Source organism: Colletotrichum siamense (genome assembly GCF_013390195.1).
Source record: "Colletotrichum siamense strain Cg363 chromosome Unknown KSG_Cg363_contig02, whole genome shotgun sequence".
NCBI classification, from domain to species: domain Eukaryota; kingdom Fungi; phylum Ascomycota; class Sordariomycetes; order Glomerellales; family Glomerellaceae; genus Colletotrichum; species Colletotrichum siamense.
Window position 1 is genome coordinate 2,162,269 of NW_023501015.1, and position 18,882 is coordinate 2,181,150.

General features: G+C 43.7%; 3 protein-coding genes across 3 annotated transcripts; 1 reads left to right on the forward strand and 2 right to left on the reverse strand.

Annotated features, from left to right (window-relative positions):
- Positions 1–474: 474 nt before the first annotated feature.
- Positions 475–1,641, forward strand: CGCS363_v002569 (uncharacterized protein; the record flags this gene model as incomplete). Its single annotated transcript, XM_036634418.1, has 1 exon — positions 475–1,641. The coding sequence occupies one exon, from the start codon at positions 475–477 to the stop codon at positions 1,639–1,641; it is 1,167 nt and encodes a 388-aa protein (XP_036499799.1).
- A 349-nt stretch (positions 1,642–1,990) lies between these two features.
- CGCS363_v002570 (uncharacterized protein) lies at positions 1,991–3,510 on the reverse strand (the record flags this gene model as incomplete). Its single annotated transcript, XM_036634419.1, has 3 exons — positions 1,991–2,841; positions 2,906–3,417; positions 3,479–3,510. The coding sequence occupies 3 exons, from the start codon at positions 3,508–3,510 to the stop codon at positions 1,991–1,993; spliced, it is 1,395 nt and encodes a 464-aa protein (XP_036499978.1).
- Positions 3,511–15,120: 11,610 nt separating this feature from the next.
- CGCS363_v002571 (uncharacterized protein) lies at positions 15,121–16,437 on the reverse strand (the record flags this gene model as incomplete). Its single annotated transcript, XM_036634420.1, has 1 exon — positions 15,121–16,437. The coding sequence occupies one exon, from the start codon at positions 16,435–16,437 to the stop codon at positions 15,121–15,123; it is 1,317 nt and encodes a 438-aa protein (XP_036499979.1).
- Positions 16,438–18,882: the final 2,445 nt, after the last annotated feature.

Genomic DNA, 18,882 nt, shown 5'->3' on the forward strand with positions numbered 1-18,882 from the left:
ACCCGTCCTTCCCACCGGCGATCCATCACCTCCCCCCCTCCATCCAACTGCGCGCAAAGGGGGCCTCGGGTATCCGCTGCAGAAAGTGGACCTCTCACCAGGGTCGCCCTCAATGTGACAGCAGACCGGGGTCCTTCCGCTCCTCTGGCCCATGCGACGACTCAGCGCCCCGGTCCATCACGAACGCTCAACGCCCAAACACCGGCCACCGGGAGCCACACGGCGGGTCGCGGCCCATGTCCCGGTGCATACACCCATCGCCCGCGCCCGCTTAGCGCCAACAGAGTCGGGCGGCATGTCTGGTGATATGGTGGAGGCGGTATGTGTTGGTTGAACCCTCGAGGATTCCCAGCGACGAGTGCTAGGTAGCCGGGAGGGATGATAAAAAACCGCTCACCTCGCCCCTGGAAAACCGCACCGCTACCGGCTCGAGTCAGTCTCCTTTTCTCTGCCCAGCACATCCTCTGCACCAAAATGCCCTCCCAAAAGCCAAAGATCCTCCTCATGGGCGCCACCGGCTACGTCGGCGGCTCCGTCCTCCACCACCTCCTCGCCCACCCGGACCTCACATCCACAATCACCCCCTCCAACCCAATCACCCTCCCCATCCGCCCGGGCAACCCCTCCTCCTCCTCCCCGTCCCGCGCCGAGCTCCTCACCGCAACCTACGGCCCCCGCGTCCGCCCCGTCCACATCACCTCCCTCGACGACGCCCAAACCCTCACCCGCCTCGCCTCCCAGCACGACCTCGTCATCAATGCCGCCTCCGGCTTCCACCCCTCCTCCGCCGAAGCCCTCGTCCTCGGCCTCGCCCAGCGCCGCAAGACCCACCACCGCCCCGGCACAACCCCGTGGATGATCCACACCTCCGGCACCTCCAACATCGCCGACCGGCCCCTCAGCGGCGTCCCCCGCCCCGACGTCGAACACGACGACGCCAACTCCCAATCCGTCTTCGCCTTCGAGGAAGCCGAAAACCGGCGCGAGTGGTACCCCCAGCGCGCCGCCGAACTCGTCGTCCTCCGCACCGCCTCCGAGACCGGCGTCTCCGCCGCCTCCATCCAGGCCCCCTGCATCTTCGGCACGGGCTCCGGCCTCTTCAACCGCGCAGGCCTCATGGTCCCCGTGATGATGTCCTTCGTCCTGCAGCACGGCTTCGGCATCCGCGTCGGCGACGGCACCGGCTGCATCGACACCGTGCACGTCTCCGACCTCGCGGACCTCTACGTCCTCTGCGTGCGCGACATCGTCCACAACGACGGCGCGAACGTCCCCTCCGGCACGGGGGGCATCATCTTCCCCGCCGTCGGGCGCACGCTGACCGCGGAGATCCCGAAGAAGTGTCTCGACGTGGCGTTCGCGACGGGGAACCTGCCGCTCGAGGACGGCCCGCAGACGCCGGAGATCCGCGAGTGGAGCATTGAGGACGCGGCGGTTACGACGGCGGGGAATGTGGCGGTCGCGGAGACGGGGTACGCGGGCCACCGCAAGACGAAGGGGACTGTGGCGAGGGAGCGGCTGGGGTGGGCGCCGGTGTATCTGGAGGAGGCGTGGGAGAAGGACTTTGAGACGGAGTTGAGGGCAGCGTTGAATGGGCAGAGGGGGTCGACTATGGCGGCGTGTATTGCGAATACCAAGTGAGGTTGCGCGTGGGTTTGGATGATGTGAGGCTGAGATGGTGTAGCAGGACGTCGCTGTGTAACGTCAATCACGGCATGGACGGTGCAGCAAAAAGGACTGTGTTTGGAAAATTTCGATTATTCCCCTAACCGATCTATATATACGTTTTGTTTGATTTTGTCTCAATATGCACACGGGAAAACAGCATTTAACACTATGGTATGAAGGATGGGATGAGCTTGTGTGGTATCGCAGCGGTAGTTGTGCAGACGATGAGGGACACCTTTTCCCGTATGATACACTCGGCGGGCCGTCCTTCGGATTCACCGGAACATTGGAGGTCCCTTGTTGTACAGACAGCAGCAGCAAATTATTTGAGTCCTCCGAACTTGATGCACTTCTCGATCCAGCCGCGACGCGGCGTCTGCGGGGGCGGTGCCTGTTCGCGCGGGTGGTTGACCCCGCCGCCCCAGCTGCGCCAGGTGCTCTCCGTCGCCTCCGTCGGCGCCATCGAGACGCCGCGGTCGCCGTGCATCAGCGGCGGCGGCGTCTCCAGCCACAGCGGCTGCGGCGGTCGGCCCTGCTGTCCCGCCGCCGCCGGTGGCTGGCGGTTCTCGTACAGGGAGAGGATGGAGTTCGTGTCGGACTGGTTCTCGGTGCCGTACCTGCTCGACGCGGTGTACCTGTTCGCGTTGCCGGCCTGCTGGCTGTCGGGGCGGTACGCATCGGGCACGTTCGGGACAGGCGGCGCGTTCACGCTCTGGGCGCTTGCGCCCATGGTGCGGGAGGAGTAGACGCTGCTGCGGCCGGAGAGGGGGTTCAGCTTGAGCGGGTGGTGGCGGCGGATCCAGCTGGCGATGGAGTTGCGGACGTTGGGCTGGTGGACGGGGGCGGGCTCGAGGATGGGCAGCTGGCGACCGGAGGCGTACTTCTTCTCGTCCAGGTAGCCCTGCGGGGTGAGCGAGTTGCGGTCGTCCGGGTGGTAGCCGCCGGCGGAGCCGTTTTCGGCGGCGTAGGCGGCGCCCATGAGCTCGGCCATGATGCTGGACGGGGCGCGGCGGGCGGGCTGCTTCTGGGAGGGCGAGAAGGTCGATTCGGGGTTCCAGTAGTGGCCGTCGGGGGACATGGAGCGTTCGTACATGCGGCGTGCGTCGCGGCGTTTGCGGTATTTGAGGAACCACCAGAGGCCCCAGCCTATCACGAGGAACAGCGCGGCAATGGCTGATGAGGATGTCAGTTGGCACTCAAAAGAGACACGGATGGATGCTTCATCTTAGTGACATACCAATGGTCCCGAACGCGATGGCAGTCGGCGTCCACCCTGCGTCTGAAGATCTGTCGTCGCCCAAGCCAATCTCGTTTCCTCCCCTCGTGGTGCCTCCCGTCGGTGCAAGAGTCGGCTTGGTCGTCGTGAACTGGCTCTCGGGAAGGGCGGTAGGAACACTGCTAGTCCTGGATGGCGGGGTGGCAGAAGCGGCAGGGAAAGACGTGGGCCGGGGTTGCTCGCGCGAGGGCTCACGGGAGGGTGCGCTTGTGGGCGTGATAGACTCGGAGGTGGTCGTCGTCTCGTCGGTGCCGGTGGGATTGGCCGGGGCCAGGACGGGAGGCGGCGGCGGCGGTGGCGGGTCCGTGGTCTTTGGCGAATGGGTCTTTGTCTTTGGTGAGTGAGTTTTGCTCACGCCCGGCGGGAAGCTGGAGTGGTCCGGTGAGGGCGAGTCCTCGCCATCAGAAGAGTCGTCTCGGATCTCGATGCGCAAGTCGTCTCTCTGGTAGCGTGGCCGGCGGCGGGGGATACGCCTTATGAAAATTTAGTCACGTCGGTCATATGAGATGTCGTTGTGATGCCATGAAATCCTACCTTCTCACAATGTTTCTCGCCACAGCCTCCATGTTGTCGTAGTGCCAAGCTCAAGTTTCAAAAGACCTGAGTATCCAACCCGAGAACTGATAGTGAAGCTGTTTCGATGGTCGCGTGATCAAAAAATAAGGGTGAAAAATGAGATATGTAGGTCGTCGTGTTGGGACGGACAGAAAGCAGCCCAGCTGTAGAGACAGAATGAAAGAAAGTTAGTGGGCACCGCCCGTGAAGAAGGGAAAGGCGAAGAATGAAGAAAAGTGAAAGCTTGATGTCGACTTGGAAGCTTTCACCTCATCTTGGCCATGTGTCGACAGGAGGGGGGATCGAAGATGGGGGAGGGAAGGGAGCGAGAGGGGGGTGACGTCCCTTTGTTTCGATGCAGAGATCGAGGAACGGGAACGAGGGCCAGGAGGCGAGGTGCTAAGTGGCCGTATGTATAACGTAAGAAAGAACGAAGGGCAGGTGAGGGCGCCGTCACATCGCAAGGTGACAAGGTGACCAGGGGAGGAGTGTTCCTTGCGTGGCCCAAAACCGCCGGTTGGTCTCGTCTCTCGATGCCCCTCCCCTGCAACGTCCTGTCGTTAAAGTGGTCTAAGGTTTCTTGTGGTGGTGGTTGCTGCGCCCGTGCAGCCGCTGTCTGTCATTGCGTCAGGAAGCGCTGCTGCGAACCATCCATCCATCCCTTTCGAACATTGGACTTGTGGTGGTGGACTGGAGTTCTTCAGTGCCCACTCCGGGTGGGCAACCGGAAACGAGAGGAAGTCCGGAGCGCGAGGAGGAGCCAAAGGAGGGTTACAGGACGCGAGGTCGCTGGGGGTGTTGAAGGGGAGAATGGGAGGGTCCAAGACAGCGGCGGCGGCAAGAGGGAAAGAAGACGCGAGGCCCTGCAGTGTTGTTGGTGTTTCACCGTTTCAGACCTTGTGCCAAGAAGTCCCAAAAGACGCTGGTGCGACACCTTTTTTGCTGGGGACCCAATAAAGCCCCGATCCACACCAAGTTTTCAGCGGGTCTTTAAATGGGTCCATACGTTGAACAGTGGATCCCTTCTCCGCCAAGCCGCCCCGCTGTTGCCGCGGTCCCGGACCCCCGATTCGCTGCAATCCTGCAGCTCTGGTGCCGATGTGGGCGGCCCGGCCAGAACAAGGGTCCACTTCTTCGCACTGCTGGCAGCTGTAGGTACTCTTCACTCCAGGGCTCATCGCCGCCAGCCACCAAAAGTCGTGAGAGGCGCACAGTTTCAGAATGTCTTCTCCCCGCCCACGCCGTCGCCGCCAGTGCCTGAGAAGATCAGATCGGCTGTCCCGTATTGATCTTTTCTTGGTGACGGGGCTGCCGGGGTTCGTCCTGTACGAGAGAGCACATACACTGCGAAATGCACTACGCGAGTACGGGGGAGCCAACCGTTCTGATCCTTTCCGCCAATCAGTCTCAGCAGCCATCCTCCCAAAAGAGAGTCCATTCGCTCTTCTCAAACGACTAGAATTTGAATGGGGATAAGATGAGAGGAAAGCAGAGACCCAGAGACCAAAACGGGCGGAATGCTACTACAACTGCTCTCCTGCCATTCGTTCCAAACTCTACTGAACGCCAAGGTTTACTTTGACAGGCCCTCAATCGGACAATCGCATCTTTTTCGCCGCCCGGTGCACAAAAGCTCAAACCAGCCTTCAATCAATGTTGTATCTGCCCACACGCACAGTCCCCGCCCAATTAAATTCGAACGAACCGTCCCCTGGGCCTTTCTTTCCTCCCTTCTCCTGTTCGAGAACGTTAGCAGTGCTTCCTTTTGGCGCCTTCGTGGCTGAAATCCTGTGTTTGTTCGACGCAGACACCCATCCTCCGTGCGGTCCCCCAACATCAGGTGAAATGTTACGACGTCACACTCCCGTTCAAGCCCGTTTGAAGTTGGTGCCGAACCTCCGGTGACGCCTGCCCATCAGTTCCTTGGCATCCAGCGGATGCAACTTCGTGATCTGGTGTGTGTGCAATCATCAAATGAAAGGGGGCGGGATGCCAATAACGGTAAGGCTTTGCCACATGTGAGGCTCTCTCAGAAGGATATGCACAAGCCTCGGGCCATCATTTATTCGAGTCACAAGCGACAACGCCCTCGGACTCAAGAGTCAAGGCCTCTTCGCTTCCTCCCTCGGGCTGGCCTTTTGTAATATCTCTGACGCACTGCCCCGGTGGATGCTGCGCCGCCGGAGAAAAGCTTGGCCTCGAAGGAAAGGGGGCTCGGCACCAAAGAGTGGGACACGATTAATTTACAGCAGCGACAACTCTAAATGCTCCCGCGAGTCAATCCCATCTTGGCTGGCGAAGTGCTGGGGTCCTGACTCCTTGCTCCCTCTAGCGCCGAAAGTAATTTCGATCTTCGACGTGGCCTTCAATTTCGACATCTAAGCTTAAAACGAAGTCCGACGATATATATGAGATGAGCCGTGTCTTCCAAGAGAGGGCGGATGTTCGCGATACCGGCTTCTGCTAGATTGCACTCTTGCTGATGTTGTTCAATATTGACTTGGCGTACGCCAGGTAATGATTAAAGGGGCTCTTTACCTGAGATCTCATTCCCAGTGGAATACGGTCCGCACTTTGAGGTTGGCTATTACGGGACGTCAACTTGGAAAACAATTTCTAGACTTGCTGGGCGCGTCCACCTTTGTCTACGTCTACTACATTACACAGTTTGCCATTGATCAGGAAAAGGCACCGAATTCCGCATACTCGGCTAGCTTGCCAAAATAACTTCGCACATCTAGTGCAGGCTCTTAATCGACTTGTTATTGAAGTTATTGGTGTACAATGTGCAGTGAACGCGCGTTGGTTCAGTCCTCGGTATTTCCTCGATTCTAGAAGTTATCTACACGAAGTTTGTGTTCAGCTCTTTGACTTCATCACTTGGACTTACACATGTTTCGATTGCGTGTTCTAGGTGATAAGCTAAAAAAGGCAGAAAAGAAAAGGAAAACCACAATGAGGGGTCTGGACCGGATCTGACCTCGTCTTTTATGATGATTCTGCACTCGTTGGGAACGTTACCGTGTCTCGGACCACCACCTGTCCTCTGACGTCTTTCATGATATCTTTCTTTCTGCAGAGGTAATCCAAACGTGATTCATCGTGCCGTCGTAGGTTGCTGCCTGTCAAGCGCCATTTAATCTTGGTGATTCCGCTCCATTCCTTGACGACAAGATTTCCCTCGTCACACCAGTGCGGTTTTACTGTCAGCTTATCCTGATCTCGGAACCTCTCAACTAGGAACCATTCTCTGATTTGAGAATGATGTTTACCAGCTTCGAACGCGTTCCGATGAATGCCCTCATCATTCGTGTACGAGATTGACGCGCCGTAGCGGACGAGCTTCTTGGCGGCCTCAAGCCTACCATATGTAGTGGCGCCCATCAATGCGCTCCCTTGAAAGCAACCTTCATGATCTATCTTTGCTCCGTATTTAAGGAGCTCGTCGATGCACGAGACGTAGCCGCGGACTGTTGCGCTACATAAAGGCGAATGCGCATCATATGCATCGCGGTGAAGATACTTGTCAATTATCCCCCATTGGGTGTAAAGTCGCAAGAGACTTCTGAGCAGTTGGTATTCGCCATATCCGGAAGCGTACGATAATGGGTTTCCCGCGTCTTCTGCATCAATTTGGTACAGCAGGCCGGAGTTAAGGATCAACGTCATCAACTTTGTGTCGTTGCCTAAGTACATGGCGTATGTGATTGTACTGAGCCCATTGATGTTAAGGCGATGAAGGGGATCGAAACCTCTGCTCCAGAAGTAAGATAGCATTTTTGGTGCCGATGAGTAATGCAATTGCGCTTTATGTAGGGCATCATACCCCCAGTGATCGCACGTGAGATTTGGTCCCGTCTTGTCGAGCAGTTCAATCATCTCCATGTTCCCATTCTCAGCGGCCCACATTAGTGCCGATGTGCCCCCCAAACTGCGAAAAGACGGATCAGCCCCCGCAGCAAGAAGACATTTAAAGGCTTCCAAATTGTCCATTTCTGCAGCCAGGATAAGAGGAGTCCTCTGGTTTTCGTCCAGAACGTTGAGGTCAGTGCCGCAGTTGATGAAGAACTTGATACACTCTTGATTCTCGGCCTCGATGGCATAGTGAAGCGCGCTTCCCGAAAACTTGTTGTCAAGCGGCCAGTCGCGCTTCATTGCTGAGGAATAGCGGCTGACACGGCTGGCAGCAGCGGCGAGGAATTCTTTCCAGGACGTCCGTTGAGCCCAAGGCAGGTGGCGATAGAGTGCGCTGCGGAACAGGTCAGTCATTCACATTCAGCTGAATTGAAACAAGCAACATACCGATAAGCGAGGAAGTTTCTTTCCACGTGGTTTTGCAATTGCTGGAGCGCTAGAGGGTTTTCCGACAAAGCCGCAACGTGGAATGGATTCAGGTCTAGGTCCATTACAAGCGATCCGTAGCGCAATAAGGCATCTAACATCGTGCTTAGAGGTTCTTCGGGGGCTCGATGCCATATTGCAAGCAAAATGGCATTTCTTAGACCAAGGGAGTGCTTTCCACACTGCGTATAGAGGCATAGGCGCAAACGAGTAGTAATGATATGTTGTGTGTGAATCTAGCTAAGTCGGCTGTTTACTAGGCTAGAGGCTAAAAGAAGGGCTTAGAGGGCCCCTAAACTATATAAGCTACTTATAGTACTTATAAATAGGTACTATTATACTACCTCTTAAATTTTAAAACTTAGTAGTAATTATTAATATATATAAAGTAAGTAAAAGCTAGAAATCTTATTAAAAACTAAAAAGCTTAAAACTAAGGAGTTTTTAAGTTTATATTAACTTAGTTAATTTCTAGTTAAACTACTAAGTAATCCCTATTTTCTAATTAACTTAAAGTTTTAAATTAAATTAATCCTAAAGCTAGCTAATATTAATTTATATTATCCTCTAATTTATTTACTAATATAAGTATTCTAATAAAGTTATAATACTTCTATATTTTAAAAAACTTTATAAAGTTATTAATAACTATCTTAAAACTATTAATAAAATAAAGTATAAAAGTTTTATTTATAAGTACCTCTTTAATAATCTATTTATATTAAATATTAATATAATAAGTATAAGCTTAGTTTAGTAGATTTATAATATAAAAATATATATTAGTACTATTTATAAAAAGAAAAATAAAAATATTTATCTTAGCGTTAAATATCTACTTAATAGATCTCTTAATCTATTTAAAAATAAAACTAATAAATATTAAGTTTATAAACTTTACTTTAGTTATACTAAAAGTAATAAATATCTATTTTTTAGTTTTCTAAGTAATAAGAGTATTACTAAAGAAGATAATATATCCTCTAATTAAGATATAAAATAGCTAGTTATTAGTAAAAGAAGTATTTATTATATTATAGAGAGCTAAAATTTAATTTAGATTAGTTTTACTAATAATAATACTATAATAAATAGTTCTTTAGAAGTAGTAGAAGAAGTACTTAATAAAGTATAAATATATTTAAGATAAACCTCTATTAATTTAGTAGAACTTATTAATATAATAAATAATATTAATATAAGTACCTTAAATAAGCTAGTTAATATAGCTAGTTTTCTTAATATACTCTTTAGCTTTTTTAATAATATATTTATTCTTATTTTATTAAATAAAAAGCTTTTTATAAGAAGGGAAAGAAGTCTTTATAAGCTATAGATCTTAATAACTAAATTAATAGAAAATAGCTTTAGTATACTTATATTAAGAAAAGAAGATCTTCTTAGTTAAGATATTATATTTAATCTAAAAACTAAAGAACTATATAGCTTTATTAAGCTTTTTAAAAGTATATACTTTCTTAAGATTATTATAGATACTCTTAATATACTACTTATTAAACATAATAATAATATTATTATTAATATATATTAAGGTGTAAATATATTAGTTCTTATTTATAAATAAATAGAGCTTATTATTAATAAGAATAAAGCTAATCTTATTTATCTTAGTATAAATAAGATTAAACTATTAGAGAGAAGCTTTATATAAACTATAAAATACTTTCTTAAGAAACTAAACCTTACTATTATTAATACTAAAGCTAGTAAGTTAATAAATATAGATCTTAATATTATTAAGAACTAATATTATAAAAAAAATAAAGTTAAAGTTATATATTTAGTATTTAAGTTTTTAAAGAGTAATAATAGTAAGGAATAGTTAAAGAGCTATAGCTATAGTAATTACTATATAGATTTCCTAAGAAGCTTAATCTTTATACTTAAAGTTACTATATATAACTTAATAAGCTTTAAACTAAGTAATAATATTATTAATAGTAGTCTTAATATTAAAAACTTATTAGCTAAGAAGAACTTTAATATTAAGAAGAAAATAAATAAGTTTATAAACCTCTTTTATAATAAACTATTAGATTTCTTATTTATAAGCTTCTTTTTACTATAGCTAGTAAGGGTTATTTTTAGTTTAATTATAGGTTTTTAAAATATTATAACTTTATAGAAGTACTTTAAAGATAGAAATAGCTATAAAGATATTAAGAAAATACTTAGGCGTATTATTATATACCTAAATATTAATAGTAATATATACTTTTTTATTATAGCTATAGATACTAAAAAGCTATTTATAGTAACTAAGAGGTTTAAGGTTACTTTAATAAAGTCTAGAAAAGGTAATCTTATTATCTTAAGAAGTCTTAATATTTTCTTCTCTATAAATTTACTATTTATAAATAAAATTAATATTATTTAGTTCTTAGTTAATAATACTATAAAAAGACTTATTAAAGTTATTATTATTATAATACTTATTAACTTTCTTATTATAGTTTATAATAACTATATTATCCTCTAAAAGAGATTATAAAGTTAAGTAAAATATAATTTTATCTAAAAGTAGTATTATTAAGTTTAATCCTTCTATAGCTATATTAAGGGCGTTATTACTAGCGTTTAAAGATATTAGTATTATAATAGAGATCTCTAAAAACTTCTTAAAAAAGTTAGAAATACCTATAGTTATACTATATTAAATCTAAAGATCTAGCTTATTAAATAGTATATTATACTCTATATTATTAGTAATTAGTATATTATATATAAGTTAAAGAACTATATTTATTAAACCTTTATAGAAGTAAATATTATAATAATAAATAACTTTTTTCTTCTCTAAGATATAAATATAATAGATATAGCTATAAAGAGATATATATTTAATAAGATATCCTTTTATAATATAAGCTTCTATCTTTTTAGAATAAAGAGAGTAATTAATACTTTTTTTATAGATATAAGTAGTATAGCTAAAAATATAAAGATATTTAATATAAAGTAGTTTATAATTAGTAGTAAAGTTAAGTTTATATATTATAACTTTATAAAGGTTTATTTTACTTTTAATATCTTAAAGAAGAAAGTTAAATACTTAAATAGTTAAATTAAGTAAGTAATCTTAAAACTTTTTAAGTAAGTTAGTATTAATTAACTATATATAAGCTACTTTAATAATAATTCTTCTAATATACTTAATAAAGCTATTTATAGAAAGTATATTAGTAATAATATAGTTAATATAAATATTAGTAAAGTATAGATTATAAAGAACTTTCTTAAACTTTAGAGTATTATTATAAACCTAAGTTTTAATATTAAAACTAGTTATATTATTAAATATATTATAGAAGTTCTTAATAATATTATATATAACTTTATAATAATAGTTAAGTATAAAAATAAGCTAGTAATATTTATTATACTTATTAAGAAAATATAGGGCGTAATACTTATTAATTATTAATAGAGGCTTAACTTTAATAAAATTAAGATATATCTCTTCTCTAATTTAAATAAGAAGTAAGAGAGAATTATAGCTAATAATCTCTATTAACTTAGCTAAATAGTATACCTTATAATAAAAATTCTCTATTTCTTCTTTAGTAAATATAATACTTATATAATAGTAAGCTTTAATAACTCTAAATAGATAAATATAAATTAAGTAATAATATATTATCTTAAGAGTTAGCTTAAAGTTATAATAAATACTAATAAGAGTAATAATAGTATTAATAAGTATATTAATAGTTATATAGGTTTAGAGAACTATAATATCTATAATCTATTTAACTTTACTAATAAAGTAAGCATTATTTATATATATAAAGCTATTAAACTTATAATTATAGTTAATACTAGCTTTATAAAGTTTACTAAAGCTAAATAAGTTAGTAGGACTTAGTAAGCTATACTTAATATTATTAATAGTCTAATTAATTATCTTAAATAGGTTAAGAGGATTATAAGTCTAAAAGAATATAATATTAATACTAAGAGGATAAATATTATCTCTATTAGTAGCTATAAAAAGAAGTAAGTTATTATAAGGAGTATATTTTATAAAATACTCTATATTATAAAAAAAATAACTAGAGTATCTAGAGTTAATAATAATATTATTATAATAAATTATATAGCTATTAATAGTAGTATAAATTAAAGAGCTAATAATATAGTAATCTTATATAATAATATTAATAAAGGCTAAGCTACTAAGAATATTAGATAAGCTTTTTATAAAGATAGAGGTAGTTAGTATAATACTAATATTATCTCCCTAATAGTCCTTATTATATTTATACTTATTAGCCTTCTTAAGAAAGCTTACTTAGTTCTTATAGGTTAATAAGATTAGCTTTAGATAAGCTATTTAATACTTTTTAGATAGGTAGTTTATATTATAGTAAATATAAGAAGCTTTATTCTTATTATTTAATATATTATTACTATTATTATTAATATAAGAAGTATATAAGTTTAATAACTAAAGCTAAGATCTATCTTTATAGAGTAATAAACCTATTTTCTATTCTTTATCTTAAATAAAAGTATAAATAGTTTTAATAATATTAGTCTATATAAGCTTCTTATTATTATTAATATAATACTTATAAAGATCTTATAAGTAAGTTTTAAAGTAATTTAAGAGTAATATAGCTTATAGATAGTTAGATAAATTACTTATAAAGTTAATAATATAAGTCTAAAAGTATTAGATATACTTAAGAGTATTATAAAGAGTTTTATAGTTTTAAGTAAAGCCCTTAATAAACTTATTAATAAAAGCACTAATAATATCCTTAAAAACCTTAAGAATATACTTCTTAAGTATTTATATAAATATAAAAAGATTATTATTATCTTTCTATCCTATATTAAGTAATTTATTAATAAAAGTGTTATATAAGCTAATAAATAGTATAAAAGTAGTATTATACTCTTTAGCTTACTTCTCCTTAATAGTAATATTATTATTAAGCTTAACGATATCTTTATTAATATACTTCTTAATATAATTTAATTATAAAGTAGTATTAATAAAAACTAATTAAGATTACTAATTAGATTTACTTTTTAGCTAAAGAATATAAAATAAAAAGGTTTTAATACTTTTATTTATATTACTAATTATTTAAAAGGATATAAGTAGAGTAATAAAATAGCTTAAGAAGGAAGATATTATTAATTAATATATTAAAGAGAGTTATAAAAAGTAAAGTAGTATTACTATTTAATATATTACTTAATAAAGTGAATTTTTATATAAATAGTAGTAGTTTAATATATTAAGAATAATTAAAAACTATATTACTATTTACTAGCTAAATTAGATTATATAAATATATAGATAACTATAAAAACGAGAAGAATATTATAAAGATAGAAAAACGCTTAATTTAAGGCTATAGATACTAGTAATCTAAGCGCTAAGCTTATAACCTATAGAGGTATAGGTATAAATAAGTAGTAATAATATATTATATATGAATTTAGCTAAGTCGGCCGTCTACTAGGCTAGAGGCTAGAAGAAGGGCCTAGAGGGCCCCTGGGCTGCACAGGCCACCTGTGGCACCTGTGGGCAGGTGCCGCCACACTGCGAGTCGTCTAGACTCGACTGCCCAAGGACTAGGGTAAGTATATCGGACCTGGGTTCAAAAAACTTGAGGTTCTCTATCACAAGGTACAGGGGTCTCTTTGGGCATTGCACACAGCCAGGAAGATTGGCTTCGACAGAGATACCTACGGCGAACAGTCTTTTACAAAGTTGCGTATCGCCCCGTAAGATAGCCCGGGCCAAAAGATGTACCGACGGCGGCAGGACCCAGTCGTCCGTGGCATCGGCAGCTGCCTCTGCGTTATGCGACCCCGTGAATGGGACCCGTGTGAGGGCCAGGCTGGCAACAGTTGGCGACTGCCTCTCGGCAAGAATTCGAATAATATCACCGTACCCTTCTGCTGGACGACTGAGAGAGTCACGTATGTAGTTCATTTGTGTTGAGCTCAATATCAAGTTGTGCTGGAGCAAAGCTTCGACGACGGAGTCTTGTCGTCCTATTATGGCAAATGACAAAGGTGACATATGCTCTGGCTGTGGCCATTGCGGTGTAGACTCCGTTATGATCTCTGCAGTGACATTGATTCTGAGCATTTGGGTGGCTGTTTTCTCCCGCAGCTTTCGGCAGCGTGGAATAGACGCTCTGCAAAAGCCGCTTCCAAACATTTTCATCGGGATAAAAATCCTAGTTCCTCTGATAGCACAACAAAGATTTGATTGTACAGTCTCGTAGAGGCCACAGATCGGTTTCTGGAATAGCACAGACCACAGTCGTGGCAACCCCAGCGCAGCCGCGAACTTTAGTGGTGTGAAATCGGATGAAAGAACCACGCAGAGAAGATGGAAGATGTTGTCAACGTCACTTTTCTCATTCAACTTATAGTCATCTGAGACAAGCAACTGGGAGACGGTGGGATTGTGCATGGCTGTGCCAAGCAGTGCACCAAATGCAACGGCAATAAACGATGGGCTTTTTTCTGGGCCAAACAACAAAACCCAGTCTTTAAAAACCACAGATTCTTCGATATGAGTCCATATGATGTCGTGTTGTTGATCGTTGGTGAAAGATGTCCCGCACAACATGCGAATAGAATAGTAGTAGAAAGGGGTTGAGTGGAATGCTCTGGTAATGTACCTTGCCAAAACAATTTTGCCGAGACCTTCGTTGTCAAAGCAAATCCTCGTCATGAGTACGGAGCGGACACAGGTCATAGAAAGCTCGATCAAAGCAGTTTCGTTGTCAAGTCTGAAAATTCCCACGTCACTCTCAGGATCAATGCTCTTCAGGTATTCCTCGACGGTGAAATGTGCAAACTCAATGTAAGTTTCAACGTGTGGTTCCCCTAGGGTTGGCCGCTTTTCGTATCGCTTTCTGATAAAACTGCGACATTCTTCAACGATACGATCGGTATCTACCAAATCGTCGTGACTGAAGTAAGGAGTCATTCTTTCGGGAATGGACACAGCTTCGCGTAATTCGCCCAACGAAAGAAGTCTGTCGAGGGATATCCAGTGAAGAGACTTGCGGACCAGGTTTACAACCTCAGGTCCTGCTTGTAGAATCCTGAAGAGAATTCTGTGATATGTTTCTGGAAGTGTTGGGGGCAACGAAGACAACGCATCTCGGCGAGCGCGGTTTGTCGTGAGCTCGCACAGATAGTCAAGTTGACAGGCGACCCAACGGAACCTTATAGTAAGTCTTAGATGTTGATCCGCAGCATACGATTTGAAGTGGAGAAACTCACATTCCTTCGGCTCCATTGACAAGCTTTTCCCGGATTTCTTCAGCCAAATCTGGACTTTGGAGTCTTATCTTCTTGAGCTGCCTTCGTTTGCCCATCTCCGCGCAGACATAAAGATCAATGTCCTTCGTATGCGCTGCTATTTCAAGGTGTGCGAAGCTCTCAGAGAGCTCTTCGTGGATTTCTTGCTCGTTTCGACTGAATATAGCAAGGCTGAGGGTGCGACAAACTTCCGAAAGCTGCCTTAGCTCTGCAGCAACTTCACCCATGCCCGCACCACATTCGTCGACGCCATCTACGACAAGATAAACCTTCTCATAGAAGGATGAAAGCCTAGGAATGAGATCCAGTAACATTCCTGCCTCTGGTTCTTTGGGAAGCTTCCCACTAGGGTTCAAAAGTTCAAACTGGTCCTCGAGCAACGAAAAGGCCTCTCCATTCTGCTGGGATAGCTGAACAGCGATGGAACAGAGAATATTAACCAAGTTTTGGCTGTCCTGATTCTTGTAGTCACAAAAGTGGAAAGCGACTGCCGTTGAATCATTGCTCAATTGTAGGACTTCATCGATGACGACACCACAGAGAACTGTCTTCCCAGCCCCGGGGATACCGCTGAGCCAGAGTGAAGAACTTGGGATGTCGCGCCACCTTAGATAGGTCTGATTGCTTTCAGTGAGCCATAATCCGGTCAAAGGTTGTCGGAGGCGCATTGCTGTCTGCAAATTTGGCTGAGGGTTAACCTTCAGAAAGAAATCGATGACTTTTCGTCGTCGGCCGTCAATTTCCACACGGGTCTGGATTTCGTTGATGCGGTCCACCTTACGCGACAAGAGATCAAGACCGGCTTTAATCTCCTCTTGACTCGCCAAAGATTGCAGCAATTTGTCGAGGGTTTCCGCCGACAGAGCCAGCTCAAGAGTGCTACGATGAGTAGCCATGTCTGCTGACAAAGATTTCGTCTCCTCGGCAGAGAACGGCCACTTCAAACTGCGGAGAACAGTCTTGGCTTTGTTACCTGAAAGAAAGTCATGTTCTGCCTTTTTAAGGCGTTCTTCAACCTTGTAAAGTGTATTGCTGCATGCGTATAGATGGTGCGCCCTGAAAGTGGTTGCTGACCCCTGATCTTCTAGAGACGATGCCAGTAGCGCAAGGTTCTGCAAGACGCCGGAGAGATTTCGTGTCTGGCTCGCGAGCTCCTTAACATGTTTTTCAGCATGTTTTGCTTCTTTGGCAAATTTGGTGACCTGCTGGAACACAGCTGCTGAGAGCGAAACGATGCCAGCGACAGAGGCCGCTATCGAAAGTGGATCGGACATGGCGGAAACTGAAGCTCTGAGACGAGCGGAATGAGCGCCACGGAGAAATGCGTTCAACGCAAGAAGGGAAAGTTGAAGCTGGCCCTTGTCTTCGTGAAGATAAGAAAATGCCTCTGGCAAAGTGAGGCTGCAGACCTGATGACACAAACATGACTTGCGCTGTCATCCCCGCTCTTTGGCGCACAAATCATTGTCAGCCTGCATATGCACCTACATCTGCGCCTTCACAAGGCAGATTTCCGACCCAGTCAGGCTGCCTAACAGAGTTGAGAATCGCCCAATCCCTTAATCAGTCCGATAAGCAGCGTTCAGAGGTGTTCAGCCAACGACTGTACTTGAGACAAATGACCACCTCCGCTTCACGGGGCGTTGGCATACGATAGCTAATTGCCCAAGAAATAATCATCTCGTCAAACTTGATGAAACATATTTGAATATTTTCAAAATCTTTGGCCGCGAAACTTGACTTCGAGCTGCAATTGAAGGCAAGAGCTACAATTTCGAAGCTGTAAACCTTAACGGGTTGCTTTCGGTATGCACACATTGAACAGCCCAGGCATGAACTTCCTCCTCAACCAGTCGCGAATTTCCCTCTTAGGTTCCGCAAGCCTTGCCCGTGCAGGAGGTCCCCAAAGCCGACGAGGTAACACAACAGCCACTGCAGCTAGCAAACGTGCTTACGCCGTTGACGCAGCATGAACAGTTTTGTCGTTCCGTCTAAATACTCGAAAGCATCAAGTCAGCTTGTGCTAAACAGTCCATACAAGAACCAAAACGAACGAGTTTGTTTGATGCTTCAGCTGGACCAGCAGCTGCAGCCCCCAAGAGGAGAAAAATGGCCGACGCGACAGCGGTGAACTTCATGACGGCGATGGTTTTGATGTGTTTGCGCAGAAAGAAAATTGCAGATACTCAGTCAATCACAATCACTTCTTTTATACACTTTCAGCCATGTAAGCGCGCTTGTATGATCGTGATAGGTCTGACGCATCAAGGGGCGAAGGTTCAGCTATTGAAACAAAATCAAACTGCGCTATTTTTTAGGACTGCGGTGGTCCTGAGGATTCTGCTGCCAGAAAAAGGGATACGTTCTCTTAAGTCCCCGTGTTTGCGACGGATAACATGACGATTTATTGAATACGATGTGCTCGGAAGTTGGCGAGACGGAGACAACCGAGCGGATTGACTCACGTTCCTTGCCGCTTTCAAACGCCTTTGCGGCCCAACATACCATGTCGGTCGCAATTTCATCAGGCATGCAGAACCATATATACTGATGATATCTTTCGACTATCCACAAGAGTCACCTTCCGCTGCGAGGTGTTCTGCAGTCGACTGTGGAAGCCCTTTTAAACAGCGGTGTAAATTCGACCGTGCTTGGTCCCGACTTCAAGACCTGGCTATTCGTCTTGTCTTTGAACCGGCGGTTTTTGTCTGGGGAGAATGTAGGACCTGTTTGACGACTGCTGCTTGGACCGACAACTGAGACGACGATTCACATCTGTTTAATTATATATGCTCCTCTTGGCTTGCAGTGCCTGCATCAGTTAGACCCGTTTGTTTGATAGCAGAGTACATCTTCGGTAGGTATTATGAGCTTCGTCACAAGGGTTAACGTGATAATCGTAAGAAATAAACTTGCCTAGGGCGTCAACTTTGAAGAATGTAAGAACCTTGAAGTCGATTACCAATGGGAACGAAGCGGACTTACGAAGAAGTTCCGACGATTTCGACCAATTGCTAAGTGCTGTTCAGCGTACAGAACCAGCACCTCTCAGAACCCAAATCTCCGCAGATACCTAGGCTAACATCATAATGGATATCAATTCCAATGATGAGCGCTATTTTCCGGCTATTGAGTCGAATATTTCCAGTGGTGTTTCAGAAGAGGCGAGGGTGACGGAAAAAAGGATGAAATCAACTACGAGTCTAAGACTATCCCGAGTATCGGGGCTGCCAGATCAATTACATCAACCATTCCGCTTTGCGAAGGTTATGAAAATTTTGACTTCTCGACATTGAGATCAGTCTTGAGTACCACCCCCTACTTGCAACTTGAACTGCTGTGCCTCAAGGTCAGCGTGCGCCTACCACACGGCTTCAACTTAGCTTGAGCTGTACGTGGCACGCTCGTATTGACAAGATTTGGCAAATTGTGCAGATAGACATTCTGACAATCCACATGATTACGAAACAAAAAAATATCGGATACATGTTGTTTCTTAAATCTTTCTCTAGCTGAGACCATGAACATGACGAACACCGTCTGTGCTCAACACATCAACAAGCAAGCACCACAACAGGACCCTACAGTCGTGCTGCATGCAGTTAGTCGGGTCGGAAAGGACTGTAGTCCGTGGTTTGACTGGGCTTTCATGCTCCATGGCATTAGAGTTCTAGGGCTGTTGGCTGTTGTCATTGGATGTCGAAGTCAGATGGAGGTCG